Source organism: Chironomus tepperi, unplaced genomic scaffold, assembly GCF_022539635.2.
Source record: "Chironomus tepperi strain 1889 unplaced genomic scaffold, CSIRO-AGI_Ctep_v1 contig_82, whole genome shotgun sequence".
Lineage (NCBI taxonomy): Eukaryota > Metazoa > Arthropoda > Insecta > Diptera > Chironomidae > Chironomus > Chironomus tepperi.
This window is the reverse complement of record NW_027226204.1, coordinates 918,064-933,019: the sequence shown is the minus strand read 5'-3', so window position 1 is coordinate 933,019 and position 14,956 is coordinate 918,064. Positions and strand designations below refer to the sequence as shown.

General features: G+C 31.4%; 1 protein-coding gene across 2 annotated transcripts in view; it reads left to right on the top strand.

Moving 5' to 3' along the window:
• Window positions 1-14,572, top strand: part of LOC139085766 (protein CEPU-1-like) — a 60,250-nt gene extending 45,678 nt beyond the window's left edge. Inside the window, exons 3-10 of one of the 2 annotated variants that reach the window (XM_070633910.1) lie at window positions 6,245-6,456; window positions 7,697-7,850; window positions 8,734-8,790; window positions 10,442-10,606; window positions 12,836-12,882; window positions 13,031-13,111; window positions 13,203-13,368; window positions 13,449-14,572. In XM_070633910.1, coding sequence (XP_070490011.1) covers window positions 6,245-6,456; window positions 7,697-7,850; window positions 8,734-8,790; window positions 10,442-10,606; window positions 12,836-12,882; window positions 13,031-13,111; window positions 13,203-13,368; window positions 13,449-13,645 — 1,079 coding nt within the window. In that variant the 3' untranslated portion in view covers window positions 13,646-14,572. The remainder of the gene's footprint in view (window positions 1-6,244; window positions 6,457-7,696; window positions 7,851-8,733; window positions 8,791-10,441; window positions 10,607-12,835; window positions 12,883-13,030; window positions 13,112-13,202; window positions 13,369-13,448) is intronic. The other variant, XM_070633911.1, reaches the window with a different exon arrangement.
• Window positions 14,573-14,956: the final 384 nt, after the last annotated feature.

The window sequence follows — 14,956 nt, the reverse complement described above, 5'->3', positions numbered from 1 at the left end:
GCTACACATGTTTACGAAGTATACTTGGTTTCGGTCGTATCATTTATGGGAAATTGGATATAAATTATGGTGCATAAAAAAAGGTAGGAAAATTTATGCAGAATCTGCTTATGTCATATTTCTCATAATGGAAATATGGAATTTGGTATTGCAGAAATGTTGTGAATCATTCAGAAAATATGAATGATATTTAAAGTTTGTTTTAAAGATTTGAATGGATGATTGTCGAGTTTCTAAGGTTGGAATGTGTATTTGTTTTACATGGTGGATCTGAGAGTCTAATTCTCGAGATACAATACGCCAAACCGTTCAAAATGTTTTGGAATCAGCCGTATGGGTGCCGTCAGTGCAACTTTGTGTCTTTTCGTTGATACAGTGACACGTGTCCTAGCGAACTCGTTGTCCTAGTCACGGTTGTGATATGTAACCTTTATTATATGGCATCTCTAGTTGGTTCAGTTGTTTGTATCATCTGACAGTAGTGAAAAGCTTGGTTCGAAACCGGTCACAGCATACTTACTTACTCACTTCGCTGGTCATACAGATCAGTTGTGATCTATGACCTCCCACAGGAGTCGCCTGAAGCTGGTTCTATCACTGTCTACCACTTGCCAATTTCCGATAAACACAGCATACGGTTCATGATATTTCCAAAAAAAGGCTGCACAGTTGTGTGCCGTGTCACACCACAGTTGCTTACCACTGTTGCTCACCACTGTTGCTTAAGTTCGAAACCTAGTATCGTTAGCTGTGGTGGGCAACCTACCTAGGGTGTCTAAAAAGCATCTAAATCCAATGTGTGCTGTGACAAAAAAACGGTTGTGAACCACTGATCTATAACCTGGAAGCTGGATTTCATCTAATACAGCAACACACCAGAGTCAAATCGACCTTAGGTCACATTCTTCGTCATATTTACACCGTGTGTCTAACTCAGTAATAGGCAACATGTGTGTCGTTAAAAAATGGTTGTAATGTTATGAGCAGTATGCTGTGTGTGGTTTCAATCAAAGATGTGCCGCTATCAATGAAAGGTTGCTTGCCACTTGTTTAACTTTTTAGATAATTTGCAAGTCCGAATCTAATATTAATCTACGTTTAAATGCTTAGATGACACGATGATCCATTAGCCATTCTGATCCTATCTCCAAATATTTCATTTGTCAACCAGTTCCGCTCCAATTCTTCTAAATATTCAGCAAAAAACATCAAAAGCAACATTTCATCCCCCTTTTTTATGGGGTCATAAAGTCTAGGAAGGAAGTCAGACAAACATCTCTCAATTCCAACCTTCAATACTCAAACTAAATGTCACTTTGAATACTTCCAAATCACTTAACAAACAAAAATAAAAGATATATTTCAACAAAAGGAATCCAATAAGTCAAAAATAAATGCCAACTCGAGCAATATTCTTATAAAAATGTGTCAAAAATCAAAAACTAACAAGGGGGAAATGGAACTAATAGAATAAAATATATATATAGATAATAAATAATCCAGTGAGGCATAAACAACAATAAATGGGCATGGAAATGTTGATATGAAACAAAGTTAAATACAAATTTTTTTTCAGAAACATCAGCACTAAGGAACATATGTATATTACCCATGTATACACAGATAATATATAACTCGAAAGGAAGGATATCCTGTAAAAATACTCTAAAGATGTATGGAGATATAGAAGCATATAAAAACTTAAAAAAGTATTTAAACTTATCGAACGATTTTAGCGCATTTTTGAGGCATAAATCAGTAATTGGTTGGCAAATATATGCGAATGGACCTAAAAATGAGGAACCAGTAGGATCAATGTCACCTAATTGAACTAAAAAGTAAGATCCAGTAGGATCAATGTCACTTAATTGACCAAAAAGGAAAGATCCAGTAGGATCCAGTTTACTTCATTGACCTTAAAAGCAAGATCCTGTATAGTCCAAGTCACTTCTTAATCCAAATTACAACATCCAGAAACACTTCATTCAATGAATTTATGAATATTAAATAGTTTATCATTAACGTCTTTCTAGTAACAAACGGCTTTCTAGAATTCAAATTTTCTAACGGTTTTTAAAAAATTCAAAAGTTTTCCTTCAAAAAGTTGTTTACATTTTGTACTGAAATCAAAAATTCATTAATTTAAATATTTAGATATTGTTTTAAACATTCTAAATGACCTAACGGCTAATAACTTGATGAAATGGAACTAATAGAACAGATCCGAGCTCTTTGCAATGTCTAGTTTTAGAGTTTTTAGTGAGCAATCGAACAAAGTGCATTATTAAGCTGTTTTTTCTTCAAACATACGCTAAAAAGTGAATCTCTACGATACAGACAAAAGAGATATTTCTGTTTTATCAGCATAAAAAAATATAGAGAGATATTGACTATAAGATTTGAGTGAGATGGTGATTTGTTTCCGGAATTTCCCGTTGACTTTAGCAATATATTATTGTATGACAAAAAAGAAGTGTATGCTTTTGCTGTGTGAATTGTAGGTGGAGTTGACATCCAAGTAAACATCGAGGGGGATTCCATTGAACATATGTCAACACTCGTTAATACACATTCACGATAGATGTTCTATCCCCATCAGCTATTGACAATAATGCGTAAAAATGACGAAGAAGAACACAAAAAATTGTTAATGTTTGAACGATTTAATGCCTATACGTTTTGTGGATGTGTATTTTTTGGGGCTTTTTTTCGTTCTGCTTGCCTCTTTTTCTCACAAATTTGACTACCATTAACCTCATATTAGGAACTTTTTTGTGGATGAAAAGCACCAAATGTGTCAAATGACTTTAGTGTTCTACTCATTTGCATGTGTAGATTACGAAGTAAAAGTTAGTGTCATTATGACTGATTTGAGTTGGATTAGGGTTTAGCAAGAATCAAAATTTTAAGGAGCAAAAACCAAATTGTAAAGAATTTTTGAAAAAATAACGAACTTTCAAGATTTGAATTTATTCGCCATTTTATGCTTAAAATACGTTAAAATTTAGAATATTCAAAAACTGCTAGAATTCAAAAATTCAAAAGCTGTTAAAATTTTGAACACTAAAAATCTACGAGAATTTAAAATTTTAAAAAATCGTTGAATTTTTGAACTTTAAAAAATTACTTTTATTTTAAACTTTAAGAAACCGTTGAAATTGAGAATAGAAAAAAAATGCTAGAAATTCAAAATTTTCAAAAACGTTAAATTTTTGAATGATGTAAAATTACTAAAATTTAAAAACAAATTTGAATTTCAAGAAACCGTTAAAATTTTGAATATTAAGAAACTACTAGAAATTAAAGACTTAAAATACCGTTAAAATTGAGAATGCTTAGGATGCCACTAAAATTTTAAATTTAATAAAACCGTTAAAATTCTGACAATAAATTTGAATTTCAAAAAACCGTTAATATTCTTCAAATTTCAAAATTTTCTCACTTCAAAACATTTTTCCTAAAACAAAACCTTATTTTACACATTTACAATGTATCATCCTTTCTATAATTAAGTCTATGATGGCAAACATCCTGTTACAATTTACAAAACCGCCTCAAGCTTACGGTTTCCAACAATATTTACTATTACAATGTTTTAGTAAACAAATCTGTTAATAAATCAATCTATCAACTTGTTATTACTTATCTAATTAGTCATTCCTTCGGCTAAACAAGTCTAAGCAAACATCAATTAGCAAATCAAGTCAAATAGTCAGACAAAATGAATGGAAAATGGGAATATTTATCATTCCGGAAATTTGTATGAAAATTGACCATTCGATGTCCATTAGGAGTGTCAGCCTTTTTTCTAAAAAAAATGGAACTCGTCTTTATGTATATTATGGGAAAAAAGTCATCAATAAATGTTTATTCAACCTTTCGGGATTGTTGTTGATTGATGGGAAATGTATGTTGCTGGAAAGCATAAGCTACTCCTCAAAAATACAAAGAATTTCACAACTTAGAGCCTTTTATGTTTGTAAAACATTATTGTTACACGCGCCACGTTATGCTGTCATTGGAGTGAGGGTAAACAATGCTTTGTTATCCCTGTTTTTTTGGGAAATAAGAACTTAAAAATTGTTTGTGTTTTTGAAATTCGAGAAGTTTTTCTCATCAAAAGAAATGATTTTTCGGGTTGAAAAATTAGTTTTAATTATGGATTAAGAGAGGTACTGGAAGGCATGTGATGAGATTTCAAGTTGGAAATGTTTTTGGAGCCAGAAAAGTCAGATTTCCATGTTTGAATGCCTTTAAAATTGTTTTGAAGTTGAATAAAAGAATTTTGAAATTTGAAAAATGTCAACGGTTCTTTCAAATTTAAATTTTTAATATTTTAATGGCAAAAGTGTTTCAACGGTCTTTCGAAATTTGAAATTTAATAGTTTTTTGGACATTCAAAGTTTTAACGGACTTTTGAAATTTGAAACTTTACTAGTTTTTTTAAACCATTCAAAGTTTAACGGTTGTTTTAAATTTCTGGCAGTTTTGAAGTCTAAAAATTTCAACGGTTTTTTTGAAATTTGAAATTGTGATAATTTTTTGACCAATCAAAATGTTAACGATCATTAAAAATTCAAATTTTAGCTGTTTATTGTCCATTCTAAATTTTAACGGTTTTCTGAATTTTAAATTTTTTAGTCGTTTTTTGACTAGGTATTCAAATCTTTAACTTTTTTTTAATTCTAGTAATTTTTAACGTCAAAAATTTAAACGGCTTTTTGAATTTCCAGCAGTTTTCAAACATTTAAACTTTTAACGGTTTTTGAAAATTTGAAATTCAAGCAGTTTTTAACCATTCAAATTTTTAACGGTTTTTTTGAATTTGTAGATTTGAAAATTTAAATTATAGCAGTTAAAAACCAATTAAAATGCAGAAATTCAAATTCCAGCAATTTTTCATCATTCAAAATTTTAACGGACATTTAAAATTCAAAGTATAGCAGTATTTAAAAATTCATCGTCTAATTTTATCGCTTATTAAGCATTAAACGAGCTATAAAAAGACTGTAAATTTATCAAACTCAAGCACTTCATCCACTTATATTCCATTTCCATCTTTTCCCTTATATTTTTTAAGAACTCATTATAAGCGAGAAACAGTCGAGTATTTAAACAGTAATCGTAAATTAATCAATAAACTCTTGATTACCTGAAATATGTGTCTATTAATTAAATTTAATTGAATCTTCATTACCTCGACGATGAAAAGGAGAGAAAATTAATTAAGTGAAAATTGTGAATTTTGTTGATTAAATTTTAATCGGAATTTTTTCATGGAAACACTTTAGAATAATTAAATAAAGTTCACTTAAGGAGCATTCAAAGGATTAGAAAAAAACATTTAAAAAAAGCAGTTACACAGCATAACTTTACCATTGACTCAAATGATGTAACATGAAATATTTATTGCAGCCGTTCCTGAATGGAAAGAAAAAGTTATTTAAATAATTTTTTTAATAAAAAGTTTATTTAAAATGGAATAAAAATGTTTCTCATTGAAATATGAGATCCTTCCGTCGTTCTATTCCCTTGAGATTGTTAATAATTCATAATTGAAAAATAATTGTTATTAAAATTGGTTTTGAGCTATTCGACTGCAATGGAAAAATGTCCCCAGACGGTAAAATCCCACAACCTGAGCATTTTGCGGCTTAAATAAATTTCGAGAATATCCAGGCCAAATAAACATTGTTGTCAGAGTGTGGCCATTTCAATTTCGAATTTTTCGAAATTACATTGTCGAAAAATTCGAACATGTTTAGTAACGGTTTAAAAAAATTGATAAAATTCGATCATTGCATTTTCGAAAAATTCAAAAATGTTTAGTAACGGACAAAAAAATTTGAAAAAATTTGACATTCGATTTTCGAAAATTTCGAACATTACATTTTCGAAAATTTCAAATATTACATTTTCGAAAAATTCGAACATTACATTTTCGAAAAATTCGAACATTACAGTTTCGAAAAATTCGGACATTACATTTTTGAAAAATTTGAGCATGTTTGGTAACGGTCAAAATAAATTTGAATAAATTCGACATTACATTTTCGAAAAATTCGAACATGGCCTGTAACGGTCAAATAACACTACATTCTGATTATTAGCATATTTAATTACACCACATACAAATCATGAAATTTAACATAAAACTATGTAACCGAATACATAAAACATTAAATATTCAAATTTACATCAAATTTAATACTTACCTTTTATCCCCATTCTTATCTTCTTATAGATTATTCACATGGAGGTTATCAGGAGATTGAGGATGAGCTTCATGATCATGATTCACAAAATATGATTCCAACAGAAGATCCATTTAAGCTTTTAACGAATTTAAAACGTTTAGAACCATATTTTGATCCGAATGTTAATCAAAATGTAACAGCGCTGGTTGGAAAATCGGCTTATTTGAATTGTGTTGTAAAGAATTTAGGAAATAAAACAGTTGAGTAGAAAATTTTTGTTTATGATTTACATTATATGTGATGTCTGCCATGGTATTAATATTATTTTTATCTCATTATAAGCCTATATGAAAAGTTGTTGTGAAAATATTTCTCATACGATGTGACATTGTGGTTTTATATAGATGATGAGCGCATTTCAAGGAATACTGAAGCATATTGAGCTATAATGTTGTGTTTTAACATTCAACCGTAGTATATTTTTAAATTCAAAATTTTAATCAATTCTAACGAACTTTTGAAGTTTGAATTTATTTCAATTTCAACGAATATTCAAAATTCAAATTTCATAAGAAATTTAATGCAGTTCTTAAATTCAAATTCTTGTTCAAATTTAACGAACTGTTTAAATTTGAATCTTTGATCAATTTTAATGAAGATTTGAAGTTCAAATTTTTTTTCAATATTACTGAACTTTTTAATTTTTAATTTAGTTAAAATTTAACGAATTTTTTAAATGAATGATTATAGAATCAAATTAAACGATCTTTTTGAATTCAAAATTTTAATCAATTTTGAAGTTCAAATTTTGATCAATATTAACGAACTTTCAAAACTTGAAGTTCTGCTTAAATTTAGCAATTTAAGTTGAGCCAGATTTTCGGGCATTTCTACACCGTGTACTATCCGAAATTGACAATATGACAAAGATTCACGCCATAATCACGACACAACAACACATAACCTCAAATAACACAATGCCTACGTAATTCAGATCAAATTAAACAATTTCAAATTAATGTTCAAAATAGCTATCTCTTGAGAAAAGCTAGAAAAACCCAACCTTTCAGCCACATAAAGTATTTCCATTAAAATAATTGCCATAAACAAGCGCTTAACTTAGTTACAATTTACTCCAGATAAGATTTGTTTACGAAGAAATTTGAACCACTCCAAAATCCTTACCAAAAAACTTTTTTAGTTTTTCAAGATGCGAACATCCAAAATCTATTCAATTGTCAAGTCTAAAAGCATAAGCTCAGTTGTTCCTAAAGAAACACGCTAGGAAGAAAGTTTTAAATTCCATTTTTGCGGTTTATTCTTAGTCATATTGTAGATTGTGAACAGTAACAGAGAAAGGAACAATACCACAATGAATTTGTACCAAAAAAATGAGCTTAAAGAGATAAAAATTGTATTTCCGTTTGGTTTCACTTAAAAAAAAATATATACTGAATATAAAAGTACTGAACATATTCTCATTTTAATACCCAATTTAGGTATCATGGATTCGTGCGAGAGATCTGCATATTTTGACAGTTAGTACGTACACGTACACAACAGATTTGCGTTTTCAAACGACTCATCATCGTACAACAGATGAATGGACATTGCAAATTAAATGGGTCCAAAAGCGTGATGCTGGATTATATGGTAAAATGGAATTTAAATATATATTTTTTAGTGCATTTTTGAAAATAAGTACGGTTAATAATACACTTTGTTCTGGCTAGTTGACTGGCTAGCTGGTTGACTGGGTAGCTGATTGACTGGGTAGCTGGTTGGCTGGCTTGTTATTTAGCTGGCTGGCTGGTTAGTTAGCTAGCTGGCTCTCTGGTTGACTGGCACGATGTCTGGCTAGCTAGCTAGCTATCTAGCTGACTAAAGCGCAAGATCTCAGCAACCAGACATCTTTTAGAGCTACAGTTTGAAGCATTAGCTCAGTACTATCTAGTTACTGGCTTATCAATTGATTTGAAAGCTTAAAACAATCGCAAAATGCTTTAATTAATGATTTAAAAATTCAATTTTTAAACACAAAAACCCTTTGGAAATTTTTCCCTTCGGTAAATATTCGAATTTTATTTCACCGTTAATTTTCAAATAACATTTGGCCGTTAATTTTGTGAAACATTTTGTTCGGTTTTTTTTAAATAAAATTTTCAGTTGATTTTTGCAATGATAAATTTGAATTTTTAAAATCCGTTGTGAAATTTGAATTGTAAAAGATCCGTTAGGGAAATTTAAATTGTAAAAAACCGTTTAAAACAAAATTGACCTTACAGTAATTATAAGTAAAGAAGTAAGTCTATTGTACTGATTGGACTTTGATTTACCAATCAAATACTGATCGCTGGTCAAAAATGCGCCAAAATCCCTCCATTAATAACACGAGGAATTTAAACATTTTTTTTTTTTGTACCCGTAAATTTTATTTAATAAATTCCAACGTGCTGTGTGACATGGAAATAACAAAGTTACTAACATGATATTTAAATTCCTCCTTTTTTTTCTCTCTCATTCATTTTTCATTCAGACTGTCAAGTGTCATCCCAACCGATTAAAAGCTATTCTGTATATTTAAATGTAATTGGTAAGTGAATGAACTGATGTGAACTAATTGGATACATTCCTAGAATACAGAAGCTATTCAAATAGACTTATCTAAAATGGTGACTCGTGCGGTATATCTGATTCCATGAATTTCCTCCAAAAAAAAACTCTTTTGTTTTAATAGCTTCAAATAAATTCATTTCTACGAACTTATCCAACATGAAAAATATTTATAAAATTTATATCCCATGTTACCCCCCACAGCAATTGTTCCTTTCACCATATTCAAATAAATTTTTGATATATAGCTCTCTATGGATGTAAAATTATTATTTATAACATTTTAGCGTATTTTCCATGAATATGTTTTTTGGGGGAATAATAGTTTGTGTCACTCGGAGATTAGTTTACAATGTATGAGATTAATTTTAAAATGTATTGAAGCATGTTTCATTTGAAATTTGGAAATGTGCTGTGATTCAATTGGAATAAGTGTACGGAAGGGTATATTATGACTAGCTTCTTCAGAGGGTGATTTCTTAGGTGGTGGTATGGTAGGGTATACATAGGACTACACCACTAGTATGGTAGAGTAGTACGCCACCATAATGAAATAGTGGTACACCACTAGTATGGTATGATGGTATACCTAGTATGCCAAAGTGGTACACTTGGTATGGCAAAGTGTTACACCTGGTATAGCAAAGTGATAGACTTGAAATGGTAATGTGGTACACTTGGTATAGCAAAGTGGTTGACTTGGTATAGTAAAGTTGAAGACCTAGTATGGTAATATGGTAGACCTTTCGTGGCATATTGATGCACCTGGTATTCCCACTTTGGTACATCATCCCATCATGCATCTATACCATATGATAGATGTACGTGTACCCTACCGTATCTATACCTATACCTCCATCGAAGAAATCAGCTCCAGGAGAGATCAAAGTTAGTTTTCGTCAATATTAGGAACTGAACCATTGACCAAAATGTCTTAGACATTCCTAGAGATTGAATCAGAGTTCGAAGTCGACTCATTTTATATGGAGTTAAGTCGACTTGAGTCAACTTTTCCCCTGAGTCTACTCCGAGTTCTGGATCGTTTTTCTAAGGATAACCTCAAAATCTTACCTTGATCATACCAAAATAGCATTACAGCATTCTTATTCTTCTTTGGTTCGTGGCATCCTAATATTAGCCTACCCTCTCTCTTACCACTCTCTTATACCGAATACGCTCCTGATCGTGACACAGCAGAGGTTGGTCACGACAACCTTAGATACACCCAAATTACACCTTTGACTATGATGATTAGGTAACCCACATTAAAGTTACAAGAAGGTCACCCCAAGCAATGCAAATCTTTTTCAATTTCCATAGTCAGATCCACGAATCACCAAAAAGATTGTAAAACATTTGCCATGGAAACAGCGCTAGCAATCATAACCTCACTTTATTATAAATTTGTTGCTCTTTATTCCCACTTCTATTTATTTTTTTATTTACATGATTTTATTTTTTATTTTTTCTATATTCTTTTTTTTTTTCATCCACATCTCTCATGACTACTTTATAAATATATATATACACACTCTATCTATCCTCAATGACGCTGCATATTCATATTTATAAACACAAATAATTCATTGGTTGGATGATTCGTATCAACTGATGCTTTTCTGCAATAAAAGATCTTGCCGATAGAAAAATGATGAATAGACGATTCCATTTGCCATATGATGACTTCATATCAACTCAATATGATGAATATCAATCTTCTTTATATCATTTACCATCAAATGCTGCTCACAATAGTGATATTTATGGGAGAATGTATTCCGATCGAATTCATCTTGGTGAATTTTAATTTTTTTTATTATTTTTTTTCCTGCTTCATTCCATTCCATTTAAGGCTTTTGAACACAAAATAGAGAGAATTGAAAGTTGAAGCTTTTTCTAACACTTTTTTTTATTGGCAATGGCAACAAAAAAAATTTTTTTTTTATTGATGCTTTTAGAGATTCTCATTCGAAGCTTTTAATGCATTAGAACCAGTGGTGGACAACCTGTGTGACGCGGCACCTTGGTTTGTTCCCAAGCACTTTTGGAAACCATATGCCGTGTACGGTTTTAGTCGACGCAAACCAACAAGGCATGTCATGACACAAACTAGGTTGTCCATCACTGCATTAGATTCAACTATGGATCATACATAATGCTAAAAGCCTTCGCATTCCTCTGCCTATTTTACATAATCGATTTTAAAAAGATAAATCCTTTATATAGGGGAATCGTCTGCATGAATGGGGATAAAGCAAAGAGGCAAAAATACAATTTTCTTTTCTCATTTAATTGATGGCTCGGAACTGAGAAAAGGAGGATGGAAACATTTTGTGTGTGTGTGTGTGTGTATGTGTGCGCAATTATCGATGAAATTTATTTTTCCTTTTTATGCTTATCATCATCTCACATCTTTCGTTTTAATTTAAAATTTTTATTTATAGGATGATATCAAAGCCATTACATTATGCATATTAACGATCCTCTCATCCCATCCTATCCCATGCACAACACAATTTGAAATAACGGCGAATAATATAAGTGGTAAAAGGGTCTGTTCAGTTCTTATGTAACGGAAAAATCGTTCTAATTCAGCCAACATCCCGAACATAACTACCACACCTATCCCTACCCCAACCACCACACCTATTTATACCCCAACTACCACACCTAATCTATCCCAACCACCACATCTATCCCTATTCCAACCACCACTACCACTATCCTTACCCTAACCACCACACCTATCCCTATCCCGATCACCATATCTATTCCTACCTCAACTACCACACCTATCCCTACCCCAACCACCACACCTATTTATACCCCAACTACCACACCTAATCTATCCCAACCACCACATCTATCCCTATTCCAACCACCACTACCACTATCCTTACCCTAACCACCACACCTATCCCTATCCCGATCACCATATCTATTCCTACCTCAACTACCACACCTATCCCTACCCCAACCACCACTACCACTGCCCTTACCCTAACCACCACACCTATTCCTATCCCAACCACCACACCTATTCCTACCTCAACTACCACACCTATCCCTACCCCAACCACCACTACCACTGTCCTTACCTTAACCACCACACCTATCCCTACTCCAATCACCATCACCTCCCCCTACCCCAACCACCACACCTATCCCTACCTCATCCACCACACCTATATCTATCCCAATCACCACCCTACCCCAGCCACCACACCTATGCCCCATCCAACATAATTTCAGTTCCTTGAGCCGTGAAACAATTTAGTCCTTGAGGCGTCAGGCCATGACATAATAAGTAAACAGCCCCAAAAGTGAATGAATGAAAGTGTGGCTGCCTCTATTGCCACAATGTCATTCTCTCATTTTTAAATTTGTGTGAAATTTTTTATGGCTTTTGCTTTTTTTCCTTCCGCGCTGTGTGTGTGCATTTGATAATAATAAGTCCGTGCTCCTGACACCACGACTACTTATTATACGTTTTGTTGTTCGCCACTGCTGACTGCGATGACCATAAACTTCATTTCCTTCTTCTTCTCCTTTTTGGTCATCACATTTTCCCTCATTGTGTTCATTTATTTAATTTAGTTAGTCATCCTGCATGTGGACATGATATTATGAGACAAAATCTCCATTCCATTTCATATCCATTCATGCCTGGATTTCATATATAAATTAACATCATATCCTTTTGTTATTTTCTCACATTCTCGTTATTATTTAGTAAATATTTGTATTTTGTGAGCTTTTTTTTTGAGTAATTCAGTCACATTATCATGATGATTTTATGAGACTAAATACATTAAGCATTACCAGGAACATTAATGTGATTTTGTGTAATAAAATTATTATTTTAATTATCTTCTTTCTCACCCATGAAATATTTTTTGTCTTGTTTCTTCCTTCTACTTACATCCTGACTTCATTGTGTGATGAAATGACATTGATTACAATTATAACTTCCACTGCTGTTTGTTGTTGTTGATGATGATGATGATGTTAATGACACAAAACAGTCCCAACAGCAGTTATCATAGGCGGTCCAGAATATTTTATTAGTAAGGTAATTAGTCTAATTAATTTTTACTATCACCATTAATTTATGGTCACTCGACTTATATCTCATGGACTGATGATATCTTTCCATTATCCACTTTATATCATGTGCCATTCTTTCACACATTTTTATGTTTTATTCAATTACATAACAGGGATCTACAATTAATCTCACATGCATCATCAAATATTCCCCGGATCCACCAAATCACACATATTGGCATTTCCGAAATAAGGTAAAATTGTTTTCCAAAATATTTAAAGCATGAACTGCATATAAAAATTTATCTCTTATGTCACTAATGAAATTGCTTTTCATTTATTTAGATTTTAAGTTTCGATTCGGAACCGAGATTGTCGCAATTAAGCGAAAATGGTGACACATTTACAAATTATCTTCTGATAACAAATGTGAATTCAAATGATAGTGGGAAATATACATGTGCTCCATCGAATGCTGATCCAGCATCTATTATGGTTCATGTTGTGAATGGTAAGTGCTTCATATTACATGCTTACCGCATTTTAATTAATTATGCTATTTTCCCATTACTTTTCTTATTCTTATCACAGGAGAAAATCCCGAAGCTTACTCAAGTTCATCACAATTGTCGAGTTGTTGTTATGCGCCTTACACGATTATCACATTGTCACTTCTCCTTCATCTATTATATAATTATACAGTAGTGTTAAGTAGAAATTCAACGAAATTAGATAATTGTTATGATAATGACATTAAAAGTCACATGAATCTTAAAGACAATAGATGACAAACTTCATTTGCTGAATTTCTAAAACTCAAATAAATAATGGAATAATTTAGTTACGGATGCGATAGGAAAAGTTAACCTAGTTTTCCTATTTAAAATGATTTTGTAAAACACAATTAATGTTAAATTCACAATGTCGATAATGTTGTAGTTACATCTAAGATTTTAAACGTTCATTAAATGAATCATGTCATTTATTCATGTCATATTTCGGTATATAATTTATAACGAATTTTGAAAATTCAAATTTAATTTAATGACTTGAAGTTGGATTCACAAAATATTATTTTTTCCATATGAATTTAAATTTGAAGTTTTTGACCTTAAAAGCCTACAAAAGTATGAAACTTCAATTGATTCTATGTCTATAAGCCAATATCAATACTTACTACACTTAATAGTTTATATTAAACCACTTAAAACATTATAAATTCGAATATTTTATTAATTTCAAAAGACTGATTACTTAACAGCCAACTTCACTCCTATTTACTTCAATTTGAACTCTCAAAAGCCGTTAAATATCTGTAAATTCCCATTGAAACCATAAAATTTATTATAACGTACAGCAATGAAGGAAACAAAAAAGTTTTTAATCTAATTTCATGTCTGATTACTTGGCAGTATTCTTAACGATGCAATGGAACCAAAAGTATTGTTTACTTTACTGCCTTCAACGAAATAATTTTTTGTTAAATTCCATTAGAATGAAAAATCATCGGCAACAAAAGGGAAAGAATCCCATTAACCGAAATAATTTTGTGAAAAGCATGCTGAAAAGTTTTCAATCCTTCTTCAACAGCTGAATGATTTTTTAATTCACATGGTAAATTTTAGCTCGTACTTTTTTATTTTCCTCCCCATAATTTTTGTATATTCCAGGCCAGAGTTGCAAAACAGGATTTGTGACAGGCAAAAATCGTACAAATTCTTGATAATTTGTATGGTTTTGTAAGAAAAACCATACAAATTAGGCAAAAACCATACAAATTTTTGCTAATTTGTATAGTTTTCTTACAAAACCATACAAATTATCAGTTTTTCTTTCATAACCATACAAATTATTAACAATTTGTACGGTTTTTGCCTGTCACAGATGCCTGTTTTCCAACACTGGTTCCAATCTACTAAATTTAATTTATATTGTTGCTGTTGTTATTATTATTTTTCCTTAATTATTGTTAAATACATTAAGTACCGAAAAATAAATGTGAGGAAACCCGTTCACTCAATAAATTACTTCCCTTTGTGCTGTGCTGTTTTTTTGCCTTTTAAACCCCAAAAAAAATCTTTTTTCCCATTTTTCATTCT